This window comes from Salvelinus alpinus, chromosome 35 (genome assembly GCF_045679555.1).
Source record: "Salvelinus alpinus chromosome 35, SLU_Salpinus.1, whole genome shotgun sequence".
Classification (NCBI taxonomy): domain Eukaryota; kingdom Metazoa; phylum Chordata; class Actinopteri; order Salmoniformes; family Salmonidae; genus Salvelinus; species Salvelinus alpinus.
Genome location: NC_092120.1, coordinates 4,546,377 through 4,570,168, shown reverse-complemented (window position 1 = coordinate 4,570,168; position 23,792 = coordinate 4,546,377). Strand labels below are relative to the sequence as shown.

Sequence of the window (23,792 nt, the reverse complement as noted above, 5' to 3'; positions counted from 1 at the left end):
TCCAAAACCGCCATAAAAAAGCCAGACTACGGTTTGCAACTGCACATGGGGACAAAGATCGTACTTTTTGGAGAAATGTCCTCTGTTCTGATGAAACAAAAATAGAACTGTTTGGCCATAATGACCATCATTATGTTTGGAGGAAAAAAGGGGAGGCTTGCAAGCCGAAGAACACCATCCAAACCATGAAGCACGGGGGTGGCAGCATCATGTTGTGGGGGTGCTTTGCTGCAGGAGGGACTGGTGTACTTCACAAAATAGATGGCATCATGAGGCAGAAAAATTATGTGGATATAGACATCAGTCAGGAAGTTAAAGCTTGGTTGTAAATGGGTCTTCCAAATGGACAATAACCCCAAGCATACTTCCAAAGTTGTGACAAAATGGCTTAAGGACAACAAAGTCAAGGTATTGGAGTGGCCATCACAAAGCCCTGACCTCAATCCTATAGAAAATGTGTAGGCAGAACTGAAAAAGTGTGTGTAAGCAAGGAGGCCTACAAACCTGACTCAGTTACACCAGCTCTGTCAGGAGGAATGGGCCAAAATTCACCCAACTTATTGTGGGAAGCTTGTGGAAGGCTACCCGATACGTTTGACCCAAGTTAAACAATTTTAAGGCAATGCTACCAAATACTAATTTATTGTATGTAAACTTCTGACCCACTGGGAATGTGATGAAAGAAATAAAAGCTGAAATAAATCATTCTACTATTATTCCGACATTTCACATTCTTAAAATAAAGTGGTGATCCTAACTGACATAAGACAGGGATTTTTACTAGGATGAATTTTCAGGAATTGTGCAAAACTGAGTTTAAATGTGTTCGGCTAAGGTGTATGTAAACTTCCGACTTCAACTGTAAATAAATATATAAATGAATGGAGAGGGTGTTGGACGGTGGCACGCTGGTTTACACGTTGTGTGCGGAGGTGCAGGATTTGATTATGGAGCTCAGCAGCAGATTGTCTTAATCCTGTTACACATGCAGCTCCCGGCAACGGCTGCCACAAATGAAAAGGAAAAACTCCTTGTAAGTACCTGAGTTATAAGGGGAAGATCGCTCTGGGGCGTCCCTACAAGACAACTTAACACAATGACCTGCATGCAAAGGATGCTGGGGTTTTTCGTGTCCTCTGTCATTTATTTGGGGAGAACTGGAAGGTGGAGGTTGTCTGTCTTTCTATGTTTGGGACACTGAAGAATTGTGGCTTTTATACGCTACGTAAATGAACTCGAAAAGGTTTTGGTGTAACAGTCTCCCTGTTATTTAGCTTGTTGTCTAACACATTGTTCAGTATGCAGCAGGACACATGCCTTTAGAGAATACAACACGGTGTGTCCCATTTCCCTAAGAGGATGGATAATTCTGTCCTTTATAACATCAGTGGCTATTTGCTCCATTTGTGTATGTTTTATGTAGTTCTCGGTCATAAAGCACAGGGCCATTCAGTAAATGACTGTATGAGACAGCAGCAGAGAGGGTGTGTTTTCTCTGTGTGATTGTGTTTCCTGAGTGATTTGTCCTATAACAATATTTGTTATGTGTGACCAGGGTGTTGGCGACAGCTGGAGTGGAATATGCTGCATTGGTTGGGATGCATTTGCTAGGAACAATGCAGGAATGGGTTTGTCGTGTGTGTGTGTGTGTGTGTGTGTGGTGTGTGTGTGTATGTGTGTGTGTGTGTGTGTGTGTGTGTGTGTGTGTGTGTGTGTGTGTGTGTGTGTGTGTGTGTGCGTGCGTGCGTGCGTGCGTGCGTGCGTGTGTGCGTGCGTGCGTGCGTGCGTGCGTGCGTGCGTGCGTGCGTGCGCACGCGTATACGAGTGTGAGTGTATGTCTGTGTGAGTGTATGTCTGTGCATGTGCGCATATATGGCATTCATGTGTGTGCATTTGTATTAAGTGTGTGCGGGTCTCCAAATGCGTTTGTCCGTATGTGTGTGTGTGTGTGTGTGTCTGTCTGGCAAAGGTTTAGGTTGTGCATCGCACACATCGTCGGTCCGTGCTGAAAAAGGATGTTTAGCATCATCACTCCCTTGTGGCCCATTCACACGGAGCAGAGAACAAGGCATTTAAATTGCTAATCCTACCCTTTTAGTACCCGTTACCATATGTGTCCTGTATTCCCATACAGCCTGGCCATTTAGCATATATCTCATTGACTTTAACAGAGAGGAGTTGTCTGCCTGCATTAGTACCTGGGCCTTGATAGTTCAGTGGTGTACTTGGTTCTGAGTCCCTCTGACAGCCACTCCCCAAGTCTGCACTGTAATGGACAGAGTTAGTGTTAGTTAGCGCGGCCGTCCAGATGTTATCCATCTCTAACTCTAATGGGATATTTACTGCATTGGCAACGGCGGTTAATTCAGAGTATAACATTTAGCCCATAGAAGAGGAGAGTAGACCATCTGGTAGCTGATGATATTAGATGAGAACAGATGAAAGTAGGACCATTGTGAAGTTGTATCTAAAGGGGATTGTTGTTGGCCTACATATGGTGGAGTGGAAGGGGGGAGGGAAACAGGAGCTGTGTAGCTGTGTGTCCACATTAGAGAGTGAAGCCCCATAGTGACCGTAGTCCTGTTGTACCTATGGGGATAGATCTCCCCGCTCAGCCTTTAATGTGTGTGTATGGACGTCCTCCCTAGAGAGGTCATTAAGTGGAGTCATGCACGGTAGCGTATCAAACATCTGTCACAGGTTTGTTTATGCGACTCGCGCCACTTGGCCGCTTGTGATTAAACTGTTACTTCCTCTGCTCCATACGTCCATAATCTCAAGGGGCTCTGCCTCTGCCCTCCTTCCTTCCCTCGTCTATCTCTCTCTGTCTCTCTCCCCTCCCTATCTCTCTCTCTGCCCCCCTTCTCTCTTTCCATCTCTCTCTCCCTCTCTCATTTTCTCTCTTTCTTCATCTCTCCCTCTTTCTCTCTCTCCCTCTCTCTTGCTCTCTCTCTTTGCTATCAATTTTCATTGTGTTTCATTAGGCCTTCTTAATCACTTACAGTATTAGGGAAGTGCATATTTTGCATGTCAGCAGGTTGGCGTTTCCTGCCGTGCAGTGCGGGGAAGTTGTCGCGATGGTTCCCCCGTGGATCGTTTAGCTCCGGATCATAAACGACAGAGAACATCTCTGTAAGACCTGAATGGAATGCTGGGAAATGGGACATCTCTGAGGGCGTGACCCGCCTTCTGTTTGGGCAGCGACCTTCCTGTCCTAGTCCTGTATATCAGAAAGAGCGAGTGAGAGAGAGAGAGAGAGAGAGAGAGAGAGAGAGAGAGAGAGAGAGAGAGAGAGAGAGAGAGAGAGAGAGAGAGAGAGAGAGAGAGAGAGAGAGAGAGAGAGAGAGAGAGGGAGGAGAGAGAGAGAGAGAGAGAGAGAGAGAGAGAGAGAGAGAGAGAGAGAGAGAGAGAGAGAGAGAGAGAGAGAGAGAGAGAGAGAGAGAGAGAGAGAGGGAGGAGAGAGAGAGAGGGAGGAGAGAGAGAGAGAGAGAGAGAGAGAGAGAGAGAGAGAGAGAGAGAGAGAGAGAGAGAGAGAGAGAGAGAGAGAGAGAGAGAGAGAGAGAGAGAGAGAGAGAGAGAGAGAGAGAGAGAGAGAGAGAGAGAGAGAGAGAGAGAGAGAGAGAGAGAGAGAGAGAGAGAGAGAGAGAGAGAGAGAGAGAGAGAGAGGGAGGAGAGAGAGAGAGGGAGGAGAGAGAGAGAGGGACAGAGGGACGGAAGGACAGTGAGAGGGAGGGAACGGTTGAGGGAAGGAGGGAGGAACAAAGAGATGGTGGGAGGTGAGGTATGAGGACAAATGGAGAAAATATGACAGACCTAGCTGGGGCGGAATGAAGATGTCAGTCTAGAAGAGTCTGTGAACTACAGTTTACCAGAAAGTATATGTGAGCACAATCAAAGCACAGGGTGGAATATGTTTGCAGAAATGTTTTGATAATAACAGTATTCTCCAGGCATTTAGAGGTAATTGCAGGCCCTGAAAGTAATAATTTTAAATATTTACACACATCCATTTGCTCTCTTTTATATTTCCCCCTGATCGACTTAACATGCAAAACAAATCTGGAGCTGTATTACAAAGAAGGAAAACAAAATCTGAGAACAAGGCTAAAAATACGACATGTACTTGAGCATGCCAGGAACATTTTCCATGCTGTTTTGAGGAGAGACAATGCATTAGGGATTGGTGTGCTATTACTTACTTTGATCTGACAGATTACAGCTATGTGTCTTATTCTGGATTCACGATGGTCTGTCAGTTCCCACTCCTATGTTTCTTCTGTTGGAGAATTATGGCTCAACATTTATGGCTACCCCATGTTGAGAGGGCCTGTTTTCAGCTCCTCACATTTACTTATTCTGTTTATCGCTGAGAAACACAACTTTCTCCTCTATCTCTCACCCAGTAATACTCAATAGAAAGAGAGTACTTCATTTCCATTTTCTAACCGCTTCTTCACCCGTCATGTCATTGGAAGACACACAGTATATATTAACCACAATACAAAAATGCTGTGGACTCTATAGTGATCTCAGGCAACTGCCAACACATTTCCATAACTATTTTATCACATTTTTTAAAGAAAAGTTGCAATATTTTTGCACACATTGGAGTAAACAACAATTTAAATCAAGCTGGGAATTAATTAAATGAAATACAGTTGATGTCGGGAAGTTTACGTACACTTAGGTTGGAGTCAATTAAACTCGTTTTTCAACCACTCCACAAATTTTTTGTTAACAAACTATAGTTTTGTCAAGTCGGTTAGGACATCTACTTTGTGGATGATACAAGTAATTTTTCCAACAATTGTTTACAGACAGATTATTTCACTTATAATTCACCGTATCACAATTCCAGTGGGGCAGAAGTTTACATACACTAAGTTGACTGTGCCTTTAAACAGCTTGGAAAATTCCAGAAAATGATGTCATGGCTTTAGAAGCTTTTGATAGGCTAATTGACATCATTTGAGTCAATTGGAGGTGTACCTGTCGATGTATTTCAAGGCCTACCTTTAAACTCAGTGCCTCTTTGCTTGACGACATGGGAAAATCAAAAGAAATCAGCCAAGACCTCAGAAAAAAATTGTAGACCTCCACAAGTCTGATTCATCCTTGGGAGTAATTTCCAAGCACCTGAAGGTACCACGTTCATCTGTACAAACAATAGTATGCAAGTATAAACACCATGGTTTCTCAAATGATTGCCTCGCCTGGTTCACCAACTACTTCTCTGATAGAGTTCAGTCTGTCAAATCGGAGAGCCTGTTGTTCGGACCTCTGGCAGTCTCTATGGGGGTGCCACAGGGTTCAATTCTCGGGCCGACTCTCTTCTCTGTATACATCAATGATGTCGCTCTTGCTGCTGGTGATTCTCTGATCCACCTCTACGCAGACGACACCATTCTGTATACTTCTGGCCCTTCTTTGGACACTGTGTTAACTACCCTCCAGATGAGTTTCAATGCCATACAACTCTCCTTCCGTGGCCTCCAACTGCTCTTAAATACAAGTAAAACTAAATGCATGCTCTTCAACCGATCGCTGCCCGCACCTGCCCGCCCGTCCAGTATCACTACTCTGGACGGTTCTGACTTAGAATATGTGGACAACTACAAATACCTAGGTGTCTGGTTAGACTGTAAACTCTCCTTCCAGACTCACATTAAGCATCTCCAATCCAAAAGTAAATCTAGAATCGGCTTCCTATTTCGCAACAAAGCATCCTTCACTCATGCTGCTAAACATACCCTCGTAAAACTGACCATCCTACCGATCCTTGACTTTGGCGATGTCATTTACAAAATAGCCTCCAACACTCTACTCAACAAATTGGATGCAGTTTATCATAGTGCCATCCGTTTTGTCACCAAAGACCCATATACTACCCACCACTGCGACCTGTATGCTCTCGTTGGCTGGCCCTCACTTCATACTCGTTGCCAAACCCACTGGCTCCAAGTCATCTACAAGTCTTTGCTAGGTAAAGACTCGCCTTATCTCAGCTCACTGGTCACCATAGTAGCACCCACTCGTAGCACGCGCTCCAGCAGGTATATCTCACCTTTGGCCGCCTTTTCTTCCTGTTCTCTGCTGCCAATGACTGGAACGAACTGCAAAAATCACTGAAGCTGGAGACATATATCTCTCTCACTAGCTTTAAGCACCAGTTTTCAGAGCAGCTCACAGATCACTATATCTGTACATAGCCCATCTGTAAATATCCGATCCAACTATCTCATCCCCGTACTGTATTTATTCATTTATCTTGCTCCTTTGAACCCCAGTATCTCTACTTGCACATTCATCTTCTGCACATCCTACCATTCCAGTGTTTAATTGCTATATTGTAATTACTTCGCCACCTTGGCCTATTTATTGCCTTACCTGCCTTATCTTACCTCATTTGCACTCACTGTATACAGTGGGGAGAACAAGTATTTGATACACTGCCGATTTTGCAGGTTTTCCTACTTACAAAGCATGTAGAGGTCTGTAATTTTTATCATAGGTACACTTCAACTGTGAGAGACGGAATCTAAAACAAAAATCCAGAAAATCACATTGTATGATTTTTAAATAATTAATTTGCATTTCATTGCATGACATAAGTATTTGATCACCTACCAACCAGTAAGAATTCCGGCTCTCACAGACCTGTTAGTTTTTCTTTAAGAAGCCCTCCTGTTCTCCACTCATTACCTGTATTAACTGCACCTGTTTGAACTCGTTACCTGTATAAAAGACACCTGTCCACACACTCAATCAAACAGACTCCAACCTCTCCACAATGGCCAAGACCAGAGAGCTGTGTAAGGACATCAGGGATAAATTGTAGACCTGTACAAGGCTGGGATGGGCTACAGGACAATAGCCAAGCAGCTTGGTGAGAAGGCAACAACTGTTGGCACAATTATTAGAAAATGGAAGAAGTTCAAGATGACGGTCAATCACCCTCGGTCTGGGGCTCCATGCAAGATCTCACCTCGTGGGGCATCAATGATCATGAGGAATGTGAGGGATCAGCCCAGAACTACACGGAAGGACCTGGTCAATGACCTGAAGAGAGCTGGGACCACAGTCTCAAAGAAAACCATTAGTAACACACTACGCCGTCATGGATTAAAATCCTGCAGCGCACGCAAGGTCCCCCTGCTTAAGCCAGCGCATGTCCAGGCCCGTCTGAAGTTTGCCAATGACCATCTGGATGATCCAGAGGAGGAATGGGAGAAGGTCATGTGGTCTGATGAGACAAAAATAGAGCTTTTTGCTCTAAACTCCACTCGCCGTGTTTGGAGGAATAGAAGGATGAGTACAACCCCAAGAACACCATCCCAACCGTGAAGCATGGAGGTGGAAACATCATTCTTTGGGGATGCTTTTCTGCAAAGGGGACAGGACGACTGCACCGTATTGAGGGGAGGATGGATGGGGCCATGTATCGCGAGATCTTGACCAACAACCTCCTTCCCTCAGTAAGAGCATTGAAGATGGGTCGTGGCTGGGTCTTCCAGCATGACAACGACCCGAAACACACAGCCAGGGCAACTAAGGAGTGGCTCCGTAAGAAGCATCTCAAGGTCCTGGAGTGGCCTAGCCAGTCTCCAGACCTGAACCCAATAGAAAATCTTTGGAGGGAGCCGAAAGTCCGTATTGCCCAGCGACAGCCCCGAAACCTGAAGGATCTGGAGAAGGTCTGTATGGAGGAGTGGGCCAAAATCCCTGCTGCAGTGTGTGCAAACCTGGTCAAGAACTACAGGAAACGTATGATCTCTGTAATTGCAAACTAAGGTTTCTGTACCAAATATTCAGTTCTGCTTTTCTGATGTATCAAATACTTATGTCATGCAATAAAATGCAAATTAATTACTTAAAAATCATACAATGTGATTTTCTGGATTTTTGTTTTAGATTCCTTCTCTCACAGTTGAAGTGTACCTATGATAAAAATTACAGACCTCTACATGCTTTGTAAGTAGGAAAACCTGCAAAATTGTCAGTGTATCAAATACTTGTTCTCCCCACTGTATATACTTTTTCTACTGTATTTTTGACTGTATGTTTGTTTATTCCATGTGTAACTCTGTGTTGTTGTATGTGTCGAACTGCTTTGCTTTATCTTGGCCAGGTCGCAGTTGTAAATGAGAACTTGTTCTCAACTAGCCTACCTGGTTAAATAAAGATGAAAAAAAAAAAAATATATATATATATATATATATATATATTTAAAAATGGGACCACGCAGTCGTCATACCGCTCAGGAAGGAGACGCGTTCTGTCTCCTAGAGATCAACGTACTTTGGTGCGAAAAGTGCAAATTATAAGGGATTTGCGTCAATTCAAATCTGGTATCAGGACAAAATGTGATTCAGAGTCACCGAATATACTTTAAGTATTTTTATTAAACTCAAGCGATAAATGGTAAATGCAATTTTCGTATATACGGGTTCTCTGTATCACCTCGCAGGATAGAACAGAGAACTGGCAGGATGTAAGTAAACAGCTGTTCTTATACGGTGACAGACGTAGTTCCAACCCGTATGTTGGCCTATCACAGTAGAGGCTGAGCGTGGTTTAAACTTTGCTCAGCCTATCGCCGGCGCTCAGGCTAGTTCCAGCCTCTTGGCGCTCCTTGGTGTCCGGCGCTGTTGCTGTGTAGTTTACGCTCCCACACCCTAGAGACTGGGGCCAGACAGTTCTGTAACATTGTCTGAGCTATTTGTACCTGCATAGAAAGCATACTGTTCTCGCTCAAGGTTAACCACAGCTTCTCAGCACACTATCTGGGGCACAATGTTACTTTCAGCACACACACACAGACACCCAGGCGCCCAGGCTAACAGTTGCTAATATTATATCACATGTGATATAGCATTGGGTTATAGTGCAATAAACACAAATCCTAACAAAATCAATCCCAGAACTACAGCAAAGGACCTTGTGAAGATGCTGGAGGAAACAGGTACAAAAGTATCTATATCCAGAGTAAAACGAGTCCTATATCGACATAACCTGAACGGCCGCTCGGCAAGGAAGAAGCCACTGCTCCAAAACCGCCATAAAAAAGCCAGACTAAGGTTTGTAACTGCACATGGGGACAAATATTGTACTTTTTGGAGAAATGTCCTGTGGTCTGATGAAACAAAAATAGAACTGTTTGGCCATAATGACCATCGTTATGTTTGGAGGGAAAAGGGGGATGCTTGCAAGCCGAAGAACACCATCCCAACCGAGAAGCACGGGGGTGGCAGCATCATGTTGTGCGGGTGCTTTGCTGCAGGAGGGACTGATGTGCTTCACAGAATAGATGGCATCATGAGGGAGGAAAATTATGTGGATATATTGAAGCAACATCTCAAGACATCAGACAGGAAGTTAAAGCTTGGTCACAAATGGGTCTTCCAAATGTACAATGACCCCATGCATACTTCCAAAGTTGTGGCAAAATAGCTTAAGGACAACAAAGTCAAGTTATTGGAGTGGCCATCACAAAGCCCTGACCTCAATCCTATAGAAAATGTGTAGGCAGAACTGAAAAGGCGAGTGTAAGCAAGGAGGCCTACAAACCTGACTCAGTTACACCAGCTCTGCCAGGAGGAATGGGCCAAAATTCACCCAACTTATTTTGGAAAGCTTGTGGAAGGCTACCCGATACGTTTGACCCAAGTTAAACAATTTAAAGGCAATGCTACCAAATACTAATTGAGTGTGTGTAAACTTCTGACCCACTGGGAATGTGAGGAAAGAAATTAAAGCTGAAATAAATCATTCTCTCTACTATTATTCTGAAATTTCACATTCTTAAAATAAAGTGGTGATCCTAACTGACATAAGACAGGGAATTTTTACTGGGATTAAATGTCGGGAATTGTAAAAAACTGAGTTTAAATGTATTCGGCTAAGGTGTATGTAAACTTCCGACTTCAACTGTACAAGTTGTGGCCTCCTTCACAATGTGAGAGGGCATGCAGAAATCATTATCTAAAGACAGTCGGAACACAACCACATGATTTCATTGTCTATTTAGTTGTTATGGAGGATTATGAAGTGCAGACAATGACATTCTAGATTCTACTGAAATGCCATGTTCCACTGCCCTGCAGAATATTTAGTTTGGCCTCTGCAGCAGTGCTGTTCAATTGATATAAGTGAATGATTAAACCAGCCATAAGCTAAGCTAGCACAATGTTATATCATTGTATTGTTTTGTATTTATTATGGATCCCCATTAGCTGCTGCTGGAGCTTTGCTGGATCTGAAAATCCTCATATTCATTTATCCCCATTCTGGTTTCTCTGGGGTTTCTCATTTTGTTTTGCTACCATAGACCTGGCTCTGGCTGGTATTTCAGTACTGGTGGTGAGTGATCTGACACACAGGACTAGCTACAGTAGTGAGTGATCTGACACACACATGGCTAGTTACAGTAGTGAGTGAACTGACACACACATGGCTAGTTACAGTAGTGAGTGATCTGACACACACAGGACTAGCTACAATAGTGAGTGATCTGACAGACACAAGGCTAGCTACAGTAGTGAGCGATCAGACACACACAGGGCTAGCTACAGTAGTGAGTGAGCTGTCACACACAGGGCTAGCTACAGTTGTGAGTGATCTGACACAGACAGGACACACACAGGACTAGCTGTTGTATGAATGTGACACCTGAAGAGAAATGTATTTAGATGGCAATGAATTATATGAGAGTTAGTGCTGTGTGTTTCAAATGATTTATCACCATGGGTATGCATGTTTTCAAACATGTACGCTGGGCTCTGCCTGTCTGTTGTTGATCTGATAAAAGAGAGAGAGAGAGAGACACACGCAAAGCCTTGAGCTGACGATGAAGGACATAACACATCTAAAAGTATTCAAAGGTGGCCTGGTGACCGCAGCACCACTGTTCTCTGCTCTTCAGGCATAGCAACAGCACAGTGAGGAAGTGTTACTATGGAGATTGTCAATCACTGCGTGCCTTTTTGTCCGCCCAGCTCCTGCTGCTATAGTATTGGTCCTCTTACATACTAACAAGTAGCATTGTATTGTTCCCTGCATGGCTGCTTCTCAACAAACAGCCTTGATACTTAATATTCATCAGGCAATCACTGTTGTTATCTCCTCTTCTCAACACGAAGCTGGCTATAGTTCTGAAGAGTTGTTATCCCCTCTTCTCAACATGAAGCTGGCTATAGTTCTGAAGAGTTGTTATCCCCTCTTCTCAACATGAAGCTGGCTATAGTTCTGGAGTTGTTATCCCCTCTTAACATGAAGCTGGCTATAGTTCTGAAGAGTTGTTATCCCCTCTTAACATGAAGCTGGCTATAGTTCTGGAGTTGTTATCCCCTCTTCTCAACATGAAGCTGGCTATAGTTCTGGAGTTGTTATCCCCTCTTCTCAACATGAAGCTGGCTATAGTTCTGAAGAGTTGTTATCCCCTCATCTCAACATGAAGCTGGCTATAGTTCTGGAGTTGTTATCCCCTCTTCTCAACATGAAGCTGGCTATAGTTCTGAAGACTTGTTTTCCAATCTCCTCAACACCAAGCTGGCTATAGTTCTGAAGACCTGTTTTAAACTCTCCTCAACACCAAGCTGGCTATAGTTCTGAAGTGTATGAGATAATAATAAGGGAGTGTGATTGAGTTTTTAAAAATTCAAGCAGCATTAACATCCTGATTATATGGGCCCCTAGCCACAGGGAGAGCTCTCCAGTTGATGATATGAAAGGGGGTCGGGGAGATTTCAAGTGTTTTCACTTGGTTTCACCCTTCAGGTCTAATCAGAAGCCTCTGCGTGTGACTGGGTTTGATCTGGCCAGCAGGGAACACGAACACGCCAGCCTTGTTTACCTGGCTGGTGCGGGGAAGCCTGGAGGCTGCAGGGAGTTTTGGGAAATTCTCCCGACACTGAGGAGATGTCGTGAACGTGTGTGCGCACACACACACACACACACACACACACACACACACACACACACACACACACACACACACACACACACACACACAGAGGGGCAGAAGGGAGCACTTCAAAGCAACATGTCGGCAGCACATTTATTTATTAAGCAAAACAAAACAATGCACACTAGAGACATTACCGCTAATTAAGCATGGCAACCAGTTTTAATGAGAGAAAAAAAGGAGCAGATAAAAGGAGGTAAATTGTTGGTCCCTGGAATGTACTTCGGGTTTATTTGTATATTGTTTGTGAAACCCCCATGGGAGCTGCATGGGAGAATCTATGGTGCATTCAGCACCAGCCAGGACACTGTGGTTGGGATGTTGGTGCCACGCACAAGCATATGTACTGTACACAAACACACGCCCACACACCCACACGTACTGTACACACACGCACTACACACGCACACGTACTGTACACACACACACATGCACACGTATACACACACACACGCTTTCCTCCTAATTATTATCTATCTCAACCTCACCTGATTTTTTTGGTCCCTCAGGTTCTCCGTACAGGGACAAGATCACCATAGCGATCCTGCAGCTGCAGGAAGAAGGAAAGCTGCACATGATGAAGGAGAAGTGGTGGAGGGGGAACGGTTGTCCGGAGGATGAGAAGAATAAGGAGGCCAGCGCTCTGGGGGTCCAGAACATCGGGGGCATCTTTATCGTCCTGGCGGCTGGACTCGTCTTGTCGGTGTTTGTGGCAGTCGGAGAGTTCATCTATAAATCCAAACAAAACGCACAACTGGAAAAGGTAAAGCAACATCCTTTCACATATAGCCAGGTTGCAATGACAATGTGTCTGTGTGTGGATCTTATTATGCAGAAATTTAAGACAAGGAGACCATTTTTCCACTTTTCTATTAGCGTTGTGTTTTGGCCTAGCTTACATTTATTTTGTGGTTTACAAAATATAAAATTTTTATCACATATTTTTAATTCTGACATAAAAACCACAAAATGTGAAAGTAGAGACATTTAGTCTCGTTGTATTTGCAATAAACCATCCCTCACCTCATACTCAATAAAGTGCACTTGATGTTTGGATACGGGTGGAGGGGACATTTACACGTGTTCAGTATTAACACTTATTTGAATGTACATGATGTACAAAAGGACAGACAGACAGTAGCCATTTTAGTTACACTGAGATCACAAGGACAATTTTACATGATAGTCAGGTCAGCTCCTGAAACACTGATGTTTATGTAGATACAGTAATGCACCATATTCTTTAAGACACAGTAAGTATGGGTTCATTTTCTTGCCTTTATCCACTTAGCCCCAACGGCACCAAGGTGATAGGAAGCGTGAGGAGTTCTGCTGTCACCACGGACCCTCCAAGCAGCTACCTGTAGACTTTAACCACCAGCTCAAATGACCTCCAGAAAGACAACAGAGACTGCAGTCATTTACATTTACCTTCAAATGCACAAATTGTATTTTTTTAACTTCAGGTAGTTCCCGATTGGGAAGTTTCCTGTCGGGAGAACTGGCAGCGATGTTATGGTCACAACGTTTGAATGAAAAGTTGCCATTGGTGCATGGTTGAGTGTATGTGTTCGAAAGGTGTCCCTAAAACTAGAGGTGCACGGTTTCACACGATGGGGTTGGAAGGTTGGCCCAAATGCATGATCCATAATGTTCATGTAAATGTCACCAGTCATACGCCTTGCCACTCTCGTCTTCACGTCACCCTCAACACACAGCCACAGCAATCCTCTCCCAAAAAAGAATCATTATTATCAGATTCAAACTTTTGGACAGACAAGCCAAACTGAATCAAGCTATAATTGCAAACTCTCTGAAGGCTTAGTTTTGGAAACACATGTAAGCTTTCAGATATTATAACATACTAACTACTCTACTGAATAATCTCATATTGAAAGTGTAATGCTACAACAACACATCACTCGTTGTCAACAGCATGTAAACCTTTTGATGATCCCCTTAAGCCGATGTCCTTCCTGTCCTGTCCTTCTTGTCTTGTCCTTCCTGTCCGGTCTTTCCTATCCTTCCTGGGATTCCTGTCCTGTCCTTCCTGGGATTCCTATCTTGTCTTTCCTGCCCTGTCCTGTCCTTCCTGCCCTGTCCTGTCCTTCCTGTCTCGTCCTGTCCTGACCCGTCCTGTCCTTCCTTTCCTGTCTAACACAGTGCTCTCTCACCCAACAAGTCTCATAAATCTCAAACGCCAACCCCTACTTAGCTCTCTACAGGAGCCTGGCCTGCACTAAGAGCTTTCTTCTACACCCTCCATCGATCGCACAATGCAGTGATGCTGCTGCTCCTTCTCGGCCATAAGCCCCCACATCTGATTCAGAGCATCTAGTCGTGAAGTGATGTTCAGAGTCCTTCTGTCAACGACAACACACACGCACAGCACTACACCCACAGACCAGCCAGGGTAGACAGGAGGGGAGGTCCCCCATCAATAGGATGTAATTTAAAGAATGCTAAAGAACGATATGGCTAATAAAAACCCATAAGGAAGGTTGGTAGTGAGTAGAGTAGGGAGTAATAGTCAGCCGAGCCAGAGAAAAGAGAAGGAGAGTGATTTAATAGAAACCTCATCGTTTGATGTTGATTATGATCTCTTCCTGGTGTTCTTCAGCATGTCTTTGTGTCAGACACGGCAGTTGAAGAAGATAAGTTTCACTCTCTTATCAGCTCAGAACTAGGTGGAGGAGCGTGTCATACAGATAGCAGATATATCCAGACAGAGAATAGACCTCACTCACATATCTGTTTCAAGAAGACTTGAGTAGTTGTCAGTTGTCAGTCCATTTAACATTTTATTGTCACACTACCTGTGCCTGTATGCTACAATTATGTAAGTTGTGTACCTCAATATTTTAACATCCAATTGATAAGCGACAAAGCTGTATATTGCTTTTCATAAATTCTCATAATCAATCATTTGTTTGTGTCTGATTATCTGAGAAGCAATACATGTTTTACTCATCCAAAGCAAATAGACGTTCTCCAAGAGGTTTGCGTGTCACACAACCACAACGTGTATTTTAGTATGTGTGGCCCGTTGCTACTGTTTTAACTGTAAAACCTTGACACGATATGCAGTGTACCAAGTATTCCCATATCAATTCAATAATTAGTCACATTTGAAAATACCTGATATTTTATTTAATTGCACAAGATCCTTTACTTGAATGTGTCGACAGTACGGGGTTGTATTTTCACCACGATGCTGAAAGTGTCAACTTGAAAAATGTTCTACTAAGCATCTCTTTGTTGGGTTTGTCATGCTTGATAGCGCACACCCTGCAATTTGCATTTTATAATTACTTACAGTACCAGTCAGAAGTTTGGACACACCTACCACACACCATTCCAGGGTTTTTCTTTATTTTTACTATTTTCTACATTGTAGAATAATAGTGAAGACATCAACACTATGAAATAACACATATGGAATCATGTAGTAACCAAAAAAGTGTTAATATACAAATCAAAACATTTTTTATATTTTATATTCTTCAATGTAGCCACCCTTTGCCTTGATGACAGCTTTGCACACTCTCTCAACCAGCAATTAACAGGTGTGCCTTGTTAAAATCTATTTCCTTCCTAATGCATTTGAGCCAATCCATTGTGTTGTGACAAGGTAGGAGTGGTGAACCGAAAATAGCCCTATTTGGTAAAAGACCAAGTCCATATTATGGCAAGAAAAGCTCAAATAAGCAAAGAGAAATGACTTTCCATCATTACTTTAAGACAGGAAGGTCAGTCAATCCGGAGAATGCCAAGAGTGTGCAAAGCTGTCATCAAGGCAAAGGGTGGTTACTTTGAAGAATCTCAATATAAAATATATTTTGATTTGTTTTAAAAAATGTGGTCACTACATGATTCCATATGTGTTATTTAACAGTTTGGATATCTTCACTATTATTCTACAGTGTAGAAAATAATACAAATAAAGAACACTGTGGGAATGAGTAGGTGTGTCCAACTGCTACTGTATTCTGTGTAACATTAGAAAGGATAAAGAGAAAAAGAATAATAGCAAGTAATTTATTTAATGTTATGAGCCATACACCTTATAATGTCAACATTTGTTAATATTATTTGCCAAATCCAAAAATATATGTTGTAATGACAATAATTGTGTGTTTATTTGAAATTATTTGAATTTACTTAACTCAGATTGTGATACAGAATAACTAGGTTTTCAGTCTAATATTTTCCACTTGTTATTAACTTTAATAAAAGATTGAGAAATATTTGAAGTTTTAGTAGGCTTTTCATTCTGGTTCGCCCAATGAGGACTTTTTCTCATGAGTCCACACATTCACATTGTCACAACATGGCTGGCTTTCAGAAAAATACCATGAGCACCATGGTTGTCCACTTCCCTCTCTTCCCCCTCTTCCTTCTCCACCTTTTCCTCTTTCTCATCCCCCTTTTCCTTTTCTTCCACCTCGTTATCCTCCACCTCTCCCTCCTCCTCTTCCTCCTCCTTCAGCTCCTCCTCATCTTCCTTCCATTTCTTCTCTTCCCCCTCCTCCTCCTGCTTTTCCCTATCCTCCTGCCTGCTGCTGAGGGTGCTGCAGAGTAACCTGGCTCTCCAGGGACAGAGATCACCAGCTGTGTGTGAGGAACCATCCAGCTCCCCGATTTTGCGCGCACACACACACACGCAGGAATGTATGCATTCATATGTGCACACACACACACCTGCTCAGACAGATGTGCACACAGACACCCATTGACTACACAAACAAAAAAAGTGACTATTCATCTCTTGCTTGCACTCCATTTTTCCATCATGTTATCATGGAGTGAGAGATGAAGTGGGAGCTACTATGGTGTCTTTCCATCTCAGCTGTTATACCCAACCTGATGAGCAGGTCTTGGGTCTATAGATCCGTGTACGTGGTGGTACAGACTGACTGAGCTGTACTGTACATGGGCAGCCTGCAAAATACCTACCAGTGCCTTCTTCCATTAATGGTAGTAAAAAAGCTTTAAGGCAGTAAAAGTGTTGGATTTATTATTTCTCCATCTCACCTCCTTAAGTGGACGTTTTCTTCCTGTCTTCCTCTGAGCTCAAAGTGCTCTGAGACCTGAGCCTGTTCAGCTCAGGATTGGACTGCTGGTGGTGGAGAAAAGGGGTCGTTAAAACTCTGTAATTCAATGGCCACCACTAAACAGCCACCATCAATCCAACTATGAGCCCAGCAGCCATGAGGCCATGATGGAGATGTGTCCCCTGAGTCAGGGAGGGTTTTCTTAGCCTGCCTGGGAAGCCAGATGGGTGGGGTTTTACTTTTGGGACTTTTATATTGGTCCTAGGTGGCCACTAAGTCCACAGCTTCATGAGGGGAGAAGTGTCCTAGGTAGAAGATGCTATTCAATCTCTCTTTCCCAGAGAAAATCAATAGCCATGAAAAGCATGTTTTCTGAAAGGCTTGTAGTCAATCAGCAGGACTTCTAGGAGTAATTCCTGCAACTCCAGTTGTAGCTTTTTACTGTTTTTTGTGAGAAGAAGACAAACAATATGATATGATATAAATATAATTTATGAATATGATATACACATACTAACATGTAATATCATATACACTCAGATAGGTACATACCTTCGTACACCCAAATCCATATACTCAATATGCATAGAATTTTGAGTGCTGGTGAATTGATGTGATTGTTGGTATGCTGGAAAGCAAAAGCATTAAAACATTTACATGGTGGAAGTCCTATAGCCATAACAATAGAATGTGTTAATGTGAGATACCTGTTCATTAGGACAACTCATAACAATGTCATAACCCAATTGGTCATAGATGAGGAAGAAAGGCACTAAGGAGAAGGCTGCCTGTTAGTTAAGCATTGGCATGAGTAACTGAATGACACTCAATCACTGGCTGACTTAGCAGCATAAAGTCTTCACTGTTGTCTTCATCCCTGTGTTCTTGCTAGTAGACCAACCCAGCCTTCAATTGCTTGAGGTGGGCAAAGGCCTTATTTCTCTTGACAGGATGGTTGAGCCCTTTCACATTCCAGCTAGTAAGGTAGACATCTCTCGGTTCTCTATCAACTCAACTGAGGTTCTGAATTATTGCCGGTCCAAAATATAAGTTGTGTTTTTATGTGAAAGATTTAACCTAGACTCGAAAAACATATTAGTCCCTTGGAATCTGTTTCACCAATAGTACCTCCAGGAATAGCAGTCTCAGATTTAGTTGAGTCACTCGTTATTCAGTGCACCATTTGCAAATGCCAGAGTAGCTTTGAGAAAAGGAGAAGGAAGAAGAAGAGGCAGCAGCTTAATTGGCCATGCAGCTACATGGGATTTGAGTCAGACGAGATGTAATATGCATCAATAAGTCATGCTGCTGTATGGGCCTGGGCCCCGGCTGGGCTGCCTGGCAGAGAAGGATGGGGGAAATCTGCCATGGAGAAATCACTTTAGCTAGCCTAGAATGCTCACTGTGTGTGTGTGTGTGTGTGTGTGTGTGTGTGTGTGTGTGTGTGTGTGTGTGTGTGTGTGTGTGTGTGTGTGTGTGTGTGTGTGTGTGTGTGTGTGTGTGTGTGTGTGTGTGTGTTTGCACGCTTGCCTGTGTGTATGTGCGTTCGCTCGCCATGTGTGCGACTCCAGATGGACTCCAGCATCTCGGCACTGTGCACAGCTTTCCTTCTAACCCTCTTCAATCCACCCTTCCCAAAGCATTACCCCCCCCTAGACCATCTAGCCCTTCCTTCATCCCAGCCCCTCCACTCACCAACCAAACTTCACACCCGTGCTTGATTTTAAACTGAATCATTGCCAGGGCTAAAGGCATGTTTCAATTAGCAGTATGTCAACACATTTTAATAATTTAAAGCTGTTAACGCAAGCTACCATAACCAGGTGTTGCTGTACATGATCAAATAGCTGCACAGCTGTAGTAAGATACTTATAATACTGCATTAACAGTCTGTGGATAAAGTAAATGTTTCTCAGCTATCTGAAAACATGAAGTTGCTAAATCTATTGTCTCCCAATACAAGAGGAAGCCCTGCCGACCTCCAGTGCAAATCTTGTCCTGATTCCTACCTACTTCTAGCCCCTTTATCCACCTACTACACTAAAAGACTATGGACATGCAACCTCCATCCAACTCCCCCAGCCCCAGCTAGATCTCCAGCCCGAGCCCACCCACCCTTTCCTGAGCCAGCTCCTCTCTCCCCTTCCTGCTCTGTGTCACCATGGCAGCTCTCAGAGAGGGGGCTGTAGAGAGCCTGCCCTGGGGAAGTAGCAGGTCTGCAGTGCTCTGCTCTGCTGAGCTTATTACTGCCAAATTGTTTGGAACTAGAGGAGGCTCTCTCTGAAATCCCTGTTTTCTCTCTCTCTTTCTCTTTCTGACTCTCTCTCTCTCTCTCTTTCACTCTCTCCTACAGAGGTCCTTCTGCAGTGCCATGGTGGACGAGTTGCGGGTGTCCCTCAAGTGCCAGCGGCGCCTCAAACACAAGCCTCAGCCGCCCGTCATGGTGAAGACAGAAGACGTCATCAACATGCACACCTTCAACGACCGCAGACTGCCAGGCAAAGAGACCATGGCCTAGAACAGGACTCCCTCTCTCTCTATCCCTCTAACTCTTTCTATCTCTCTCTCTATCCCTCTAACTCTTTCTATATCTCTCTCTCTGCTGTCACGTGGAGGTGTGTAGGGTGAAGAGACACTGGGGGAGGGAGGAAGGCTGATAGTTGATTTATGTGAGTGTATTTGGAGGGGGGGGTTAAGAGTGGGAGAGGAGATGAGAAGAAAGGAGAAGAGAAGAGAAGAAAAGAGAAGTGGAGAAGAGAGGAGCTGAGCTGCTCTGATCACTGACTGGACTGACTGTCTGGCATCGTTGTTTTGAAACACTAAGCTAGAAATGAAAAGAGATTCAACAATGTTTCCTGTGGAAATAACTTGAACCAACCTGGGAGCAATTCAATGTGAGTTACCTCATTACTCTACCTGGCAGTGCACCTGAGCAAGGAGTGACCAAGTGGTGCCATGATTTAGTATAAAAAAAGAGAGAGATAAACCCAGGATTCAGAGGAAAGGAGGGAGGGCAGGTTAAATTGAAAGTATAGAATATCATACAGGTATATGTTTGGTTGTACCTTAAATATTGATTCAATTTGGACATGTGATCTCTATCTGCTACCCAACCACTCTCTCTCTCACTGAGTAGACCACATGCAGAGAGCTTGGTTAGGTAGAATCAGGAGCACGGACATCCCTCAGTCATAGTTATGGAGCAAACACATACACAGACACTAATAGAAAAAATGGAGAGAAAATCAGTTGGCGAGTGTGTAGAGGACGCATCTTGTTTATATTCAACCATAGAAGAAGAAGGAGACCAGATGGGCTAGAAACAGCCAGTTCCAAATTAAACCCAAAGCCCAAAACGCATTGGTGAGCAGGACAGAACTGCTCCCAACATGTACAGAGGCATCGTTTATTCATATGATTCACTGTTGGAAAGAATACAGTACATTATCCATCAGGCAATAGGGGATTTAATTTACTTTATTTCAGAGTACTAACATTTTGTTAAATTATGGGGGATGGGAAACTTTTTTTGAATTAAAAAATATATACCGGTACATATATAAATACAAGAGAGACAGATTACCGGGTGAGGGGCAGTGATGTAATAGAGGAATTAGGTGCTAGGAACTGGAAGTGACATGAAGAGTGGCGTACATGATGAAAGTAGTAACCTTGGAAACCTTAGTAGTTTGAATTGAAGGAAAGCAGGACAGCAGGAGTGGATCTGAAACTAAATTCACAGCAATCACACAACATGAGGAATTTATTTATTCAAGTATTTATTATTTTATTTATATTTTCATTGACTGGATTTTCACAGCAGCTGCAAGGATACAGTACACACCTCATTTTCAGATTTGATGGGTACAAATTCTTTGTTTTTCTTTTTTGTTCGATGTCAAGTCTCAAGTTTCTTTTTGTATTCTTGCGGCTTTTATTTTAGTACAAAATCCTCACATTTACTTGTGCAAATGCAATTTCTATGAAAAAGTGTTTTTGTACGAAGAAAATCAAAAATTTTGTAATAATTTTTATCAACACAAAATGCACCACGGATGTCACCACGGCAGACAGCGAGCCTCTCTCTCCACTGTGGGCCGTGTGGGCATCCCAAGGGATAGCAGCCCCATCTAGGATAGCCCCGTCAGGCCTAACACAACCCCCTCCAGGGGGTCACGAGAACAACCCTTCCATGGACCGGCCTCACACCGATGGGGTCTCCAGAGCATTCTGGTTGAGCTTCAGTGGCATAATACATGTTTTGGAAAAACTATTTTTATCATGTAAAGGAATCATATTTAAAAGAAAGATATTTTTACTTCAGGTGAAAGAAGAGTAATGATTAAACAATAATTAGAACAATACATATATATATACACACCAAGAAGTTGAAGTGAAGAGGACTGCCAATGATGCTTATCATTCTACACCCCTGATTTCCAATAGACTGCTAGTTTTCAGTGCTGAGAAATTGTGTGTAAATGGTTAAAAAAACAGAAAAATATGTATTTAACAAAATAAAGAACACCTACAGTGGCAAGAAAAAGTATGTGAACCCTTTGGAAATACCTGGATTTCTGCATAAATTGTTCATACAATTTCATCTGATCTTCATTTAGGTCACAACAATAGACAAGCACAGTCTGCTTAAACTAATAACACACAAACAATTATACGTTTTTATGTCTTTATTGAACACACCGTGTAAACATTCACAGTACAGGGTGGGAAAAGTATGTGAATCCTTGGATTTAATAACTGGTTGACCCTCCTTTGGCAGCAATAACCTCAACCAAATGTTTTCTGTAGTTACCATTCAGACCTGCACAACGGTCAGGAGGAATTTTGGACCATTCCTCTTAAACAACTGTTTCAGTTCAGAAATATTCTTGGGATATCTGGTGTGAACTACTCTCTAGAGGTCATGCCACAGCATCTCAAATCGGGTTGAGGTCAGAAGGTGTATTTTCTTCTATTGAAGCCATTCTATTGTTGATTTACTTCTGTGTTTTGGGTCGTTGTCCTGTTGCGTCACCCAACTTCTGTTGAACTTCAATTGGCGGACAGATAGCCTTACATTCTTCTGCAAAATGTCCTGATAAACTTGGGAATTCCTTTTTACGTCGATGATTGCAAGCTATCCAGGCCCTGAGGCAGCAAAGCAGCTCCAAACCATGATGCTCCCTCCACTATACTTTACAGTTGGGATGAGGTTTTGATGTTGGTGTGCTGTGCCTTTTTTTCTCCACACATAGTATTGTGTGTTCCTTCGAAACAACTCAACTGTAGTTTCATCTGTCCACAGTAATTTTGCCAGTAGCCCTGTAGAACATCCAGGTGCACTTTTGCAAACTTCAGATGTACAGTAATGTTTTTTTTTGGACAGCAGTGACTTCTTCCATGGTGTCCTCCCATGCACACCATTCTTGTTCAGTGTTTTACGTATCGTAGACTCATCAACAGAGATGTTAGCATGCTCCAAATATTTCTGTAAGTTTTTAGCTGACACTGTAGGATTCTTCCTAATCATTGAGCATTCTGCTCTCTGCTCTTGCAGTCATCTTTGCAGGACGGCCACTCCTAGGGAGAGTAGCAACAGTGTTGAACTTTCTTACATTTATAGACAATGTGTCTTACCGTGGACTGATGAACACCAAGGCTTTTAGAGATACTTTTGTAACCCTTTCCAGCTTTATGCAAGTCAACAATTCTTAACCTTGGGTCTTCTGAAATCTCTTTTGTTCGAGGCATGGTTCACATCAGGCAATGCTTCTTGTGAATAGCAAACTCAAATTTTGTGAGTGTTTTTATAGGGCAAGGCAGCTCTAACCAACATCTCCAATCTCGTCTCATTGATTGGACTCCAGGTTAGCTGACTCCTGGCTCCAATTAGCTTTTGGAGAGGTCATTAGCCTAGGGGTTCACATACTTTTTCCAACCTACATTGTGAATGTTTAAATGATGTATTCAATGTAGACAAGAAAAATACATTAATTAGTGTTTTATTAGTTTAAGCACACTGTGTTTGTCTGTTGTTGTGACTTAGATGAAGATGAGAACAAATTTGATGACCAATATATGCAGAAATCCAGGGAATTCCAAAGGGTTCACATACTTTTTCTTGCCACTGTAACTAATTTTGAACGTGTTATGAAAACTAAACGGAGTGCACACAGTTTACTGTTTGAAGTTGATACACAAGTTTAAAGAAAATAAAAAAAAATCTTCACAACTTTGTGGTGTCGTTCATTTGACTCTAAAGCAAAATGTTTTGTCACCATTACATTGTTACAGCTTGGATCAGACTCTAAACAGAACAAATAGCAAAGTGAACAGAAAACACATTAGAAGACTGATGGAATATGGGATATATATATACACAAAAATCGAATGAAGAACAAAGCAAGTCGATATTGAGCCAAAAAGAAAAAGAAACCACAGCATTTGAATAGAAAGATAATTGTTCAAGACTCCTTCAGTACTTTTTTATTTTTTTTATCATATAATGTTGACTGTGCGCAATCACCCTGCATTTTGTACTCCATATCCCTCCATCTGGAGAGCAGCTGTGGAAATACTGACATGGATGAAAAAAGGGCAATCAATCTATTCTGTTTATTAGAAAAAATGTAAATGTTATTAATCTTTAACACGTGAAACGATTCCTATTTGAAAGACACAAAATGTACAGCAGATCTGCCATGCATACCCATTAATGCATTTATATTAGCAGTTAGGAAAATTGGCAAAATAAATGATTATACTATACAACAACT

The 23,792-nt window shown here is 42.7% G+C and overlaps 1 protein-coding gene across 3 annotated transcripts in view; it reads left to right on the top strand.

The window, feature by feature from the left end:
* The window catches only part of LOC139564555 (glutamate receptor ionotropic, kainate 2), a 305,593-nt gene extending 282,345 nt beyond the window's left edge, over window positions 1–23,248 (top strand). For 2 of the 3 annotated variants that reach the window (XM_071384173.1, XM_071384174.1), the window contains 2 exons: window positions 12,472–12,725; window positions 19,370–23,248. In XM_071384173.1, coding sequence (XP_071240274.1) covers window positions 12,472–12,725; window positions 19,370–19,534 — 419 coding nt within the window. In that variant the 3' untranslated portion in view covers window positions 19,535–23,248. Of the gene's footprint in view, window positions 1–12,471; window positions 12,726–13,253; window positions 16,210–19,369 lie in introns of those variants that run through there. The other variant, XM_071384175.1, reaches the window with a different exon arrangement.
* The last annotated feature ends 544 nt before the right edge of the window (window positions 23,249–23,792 follow it).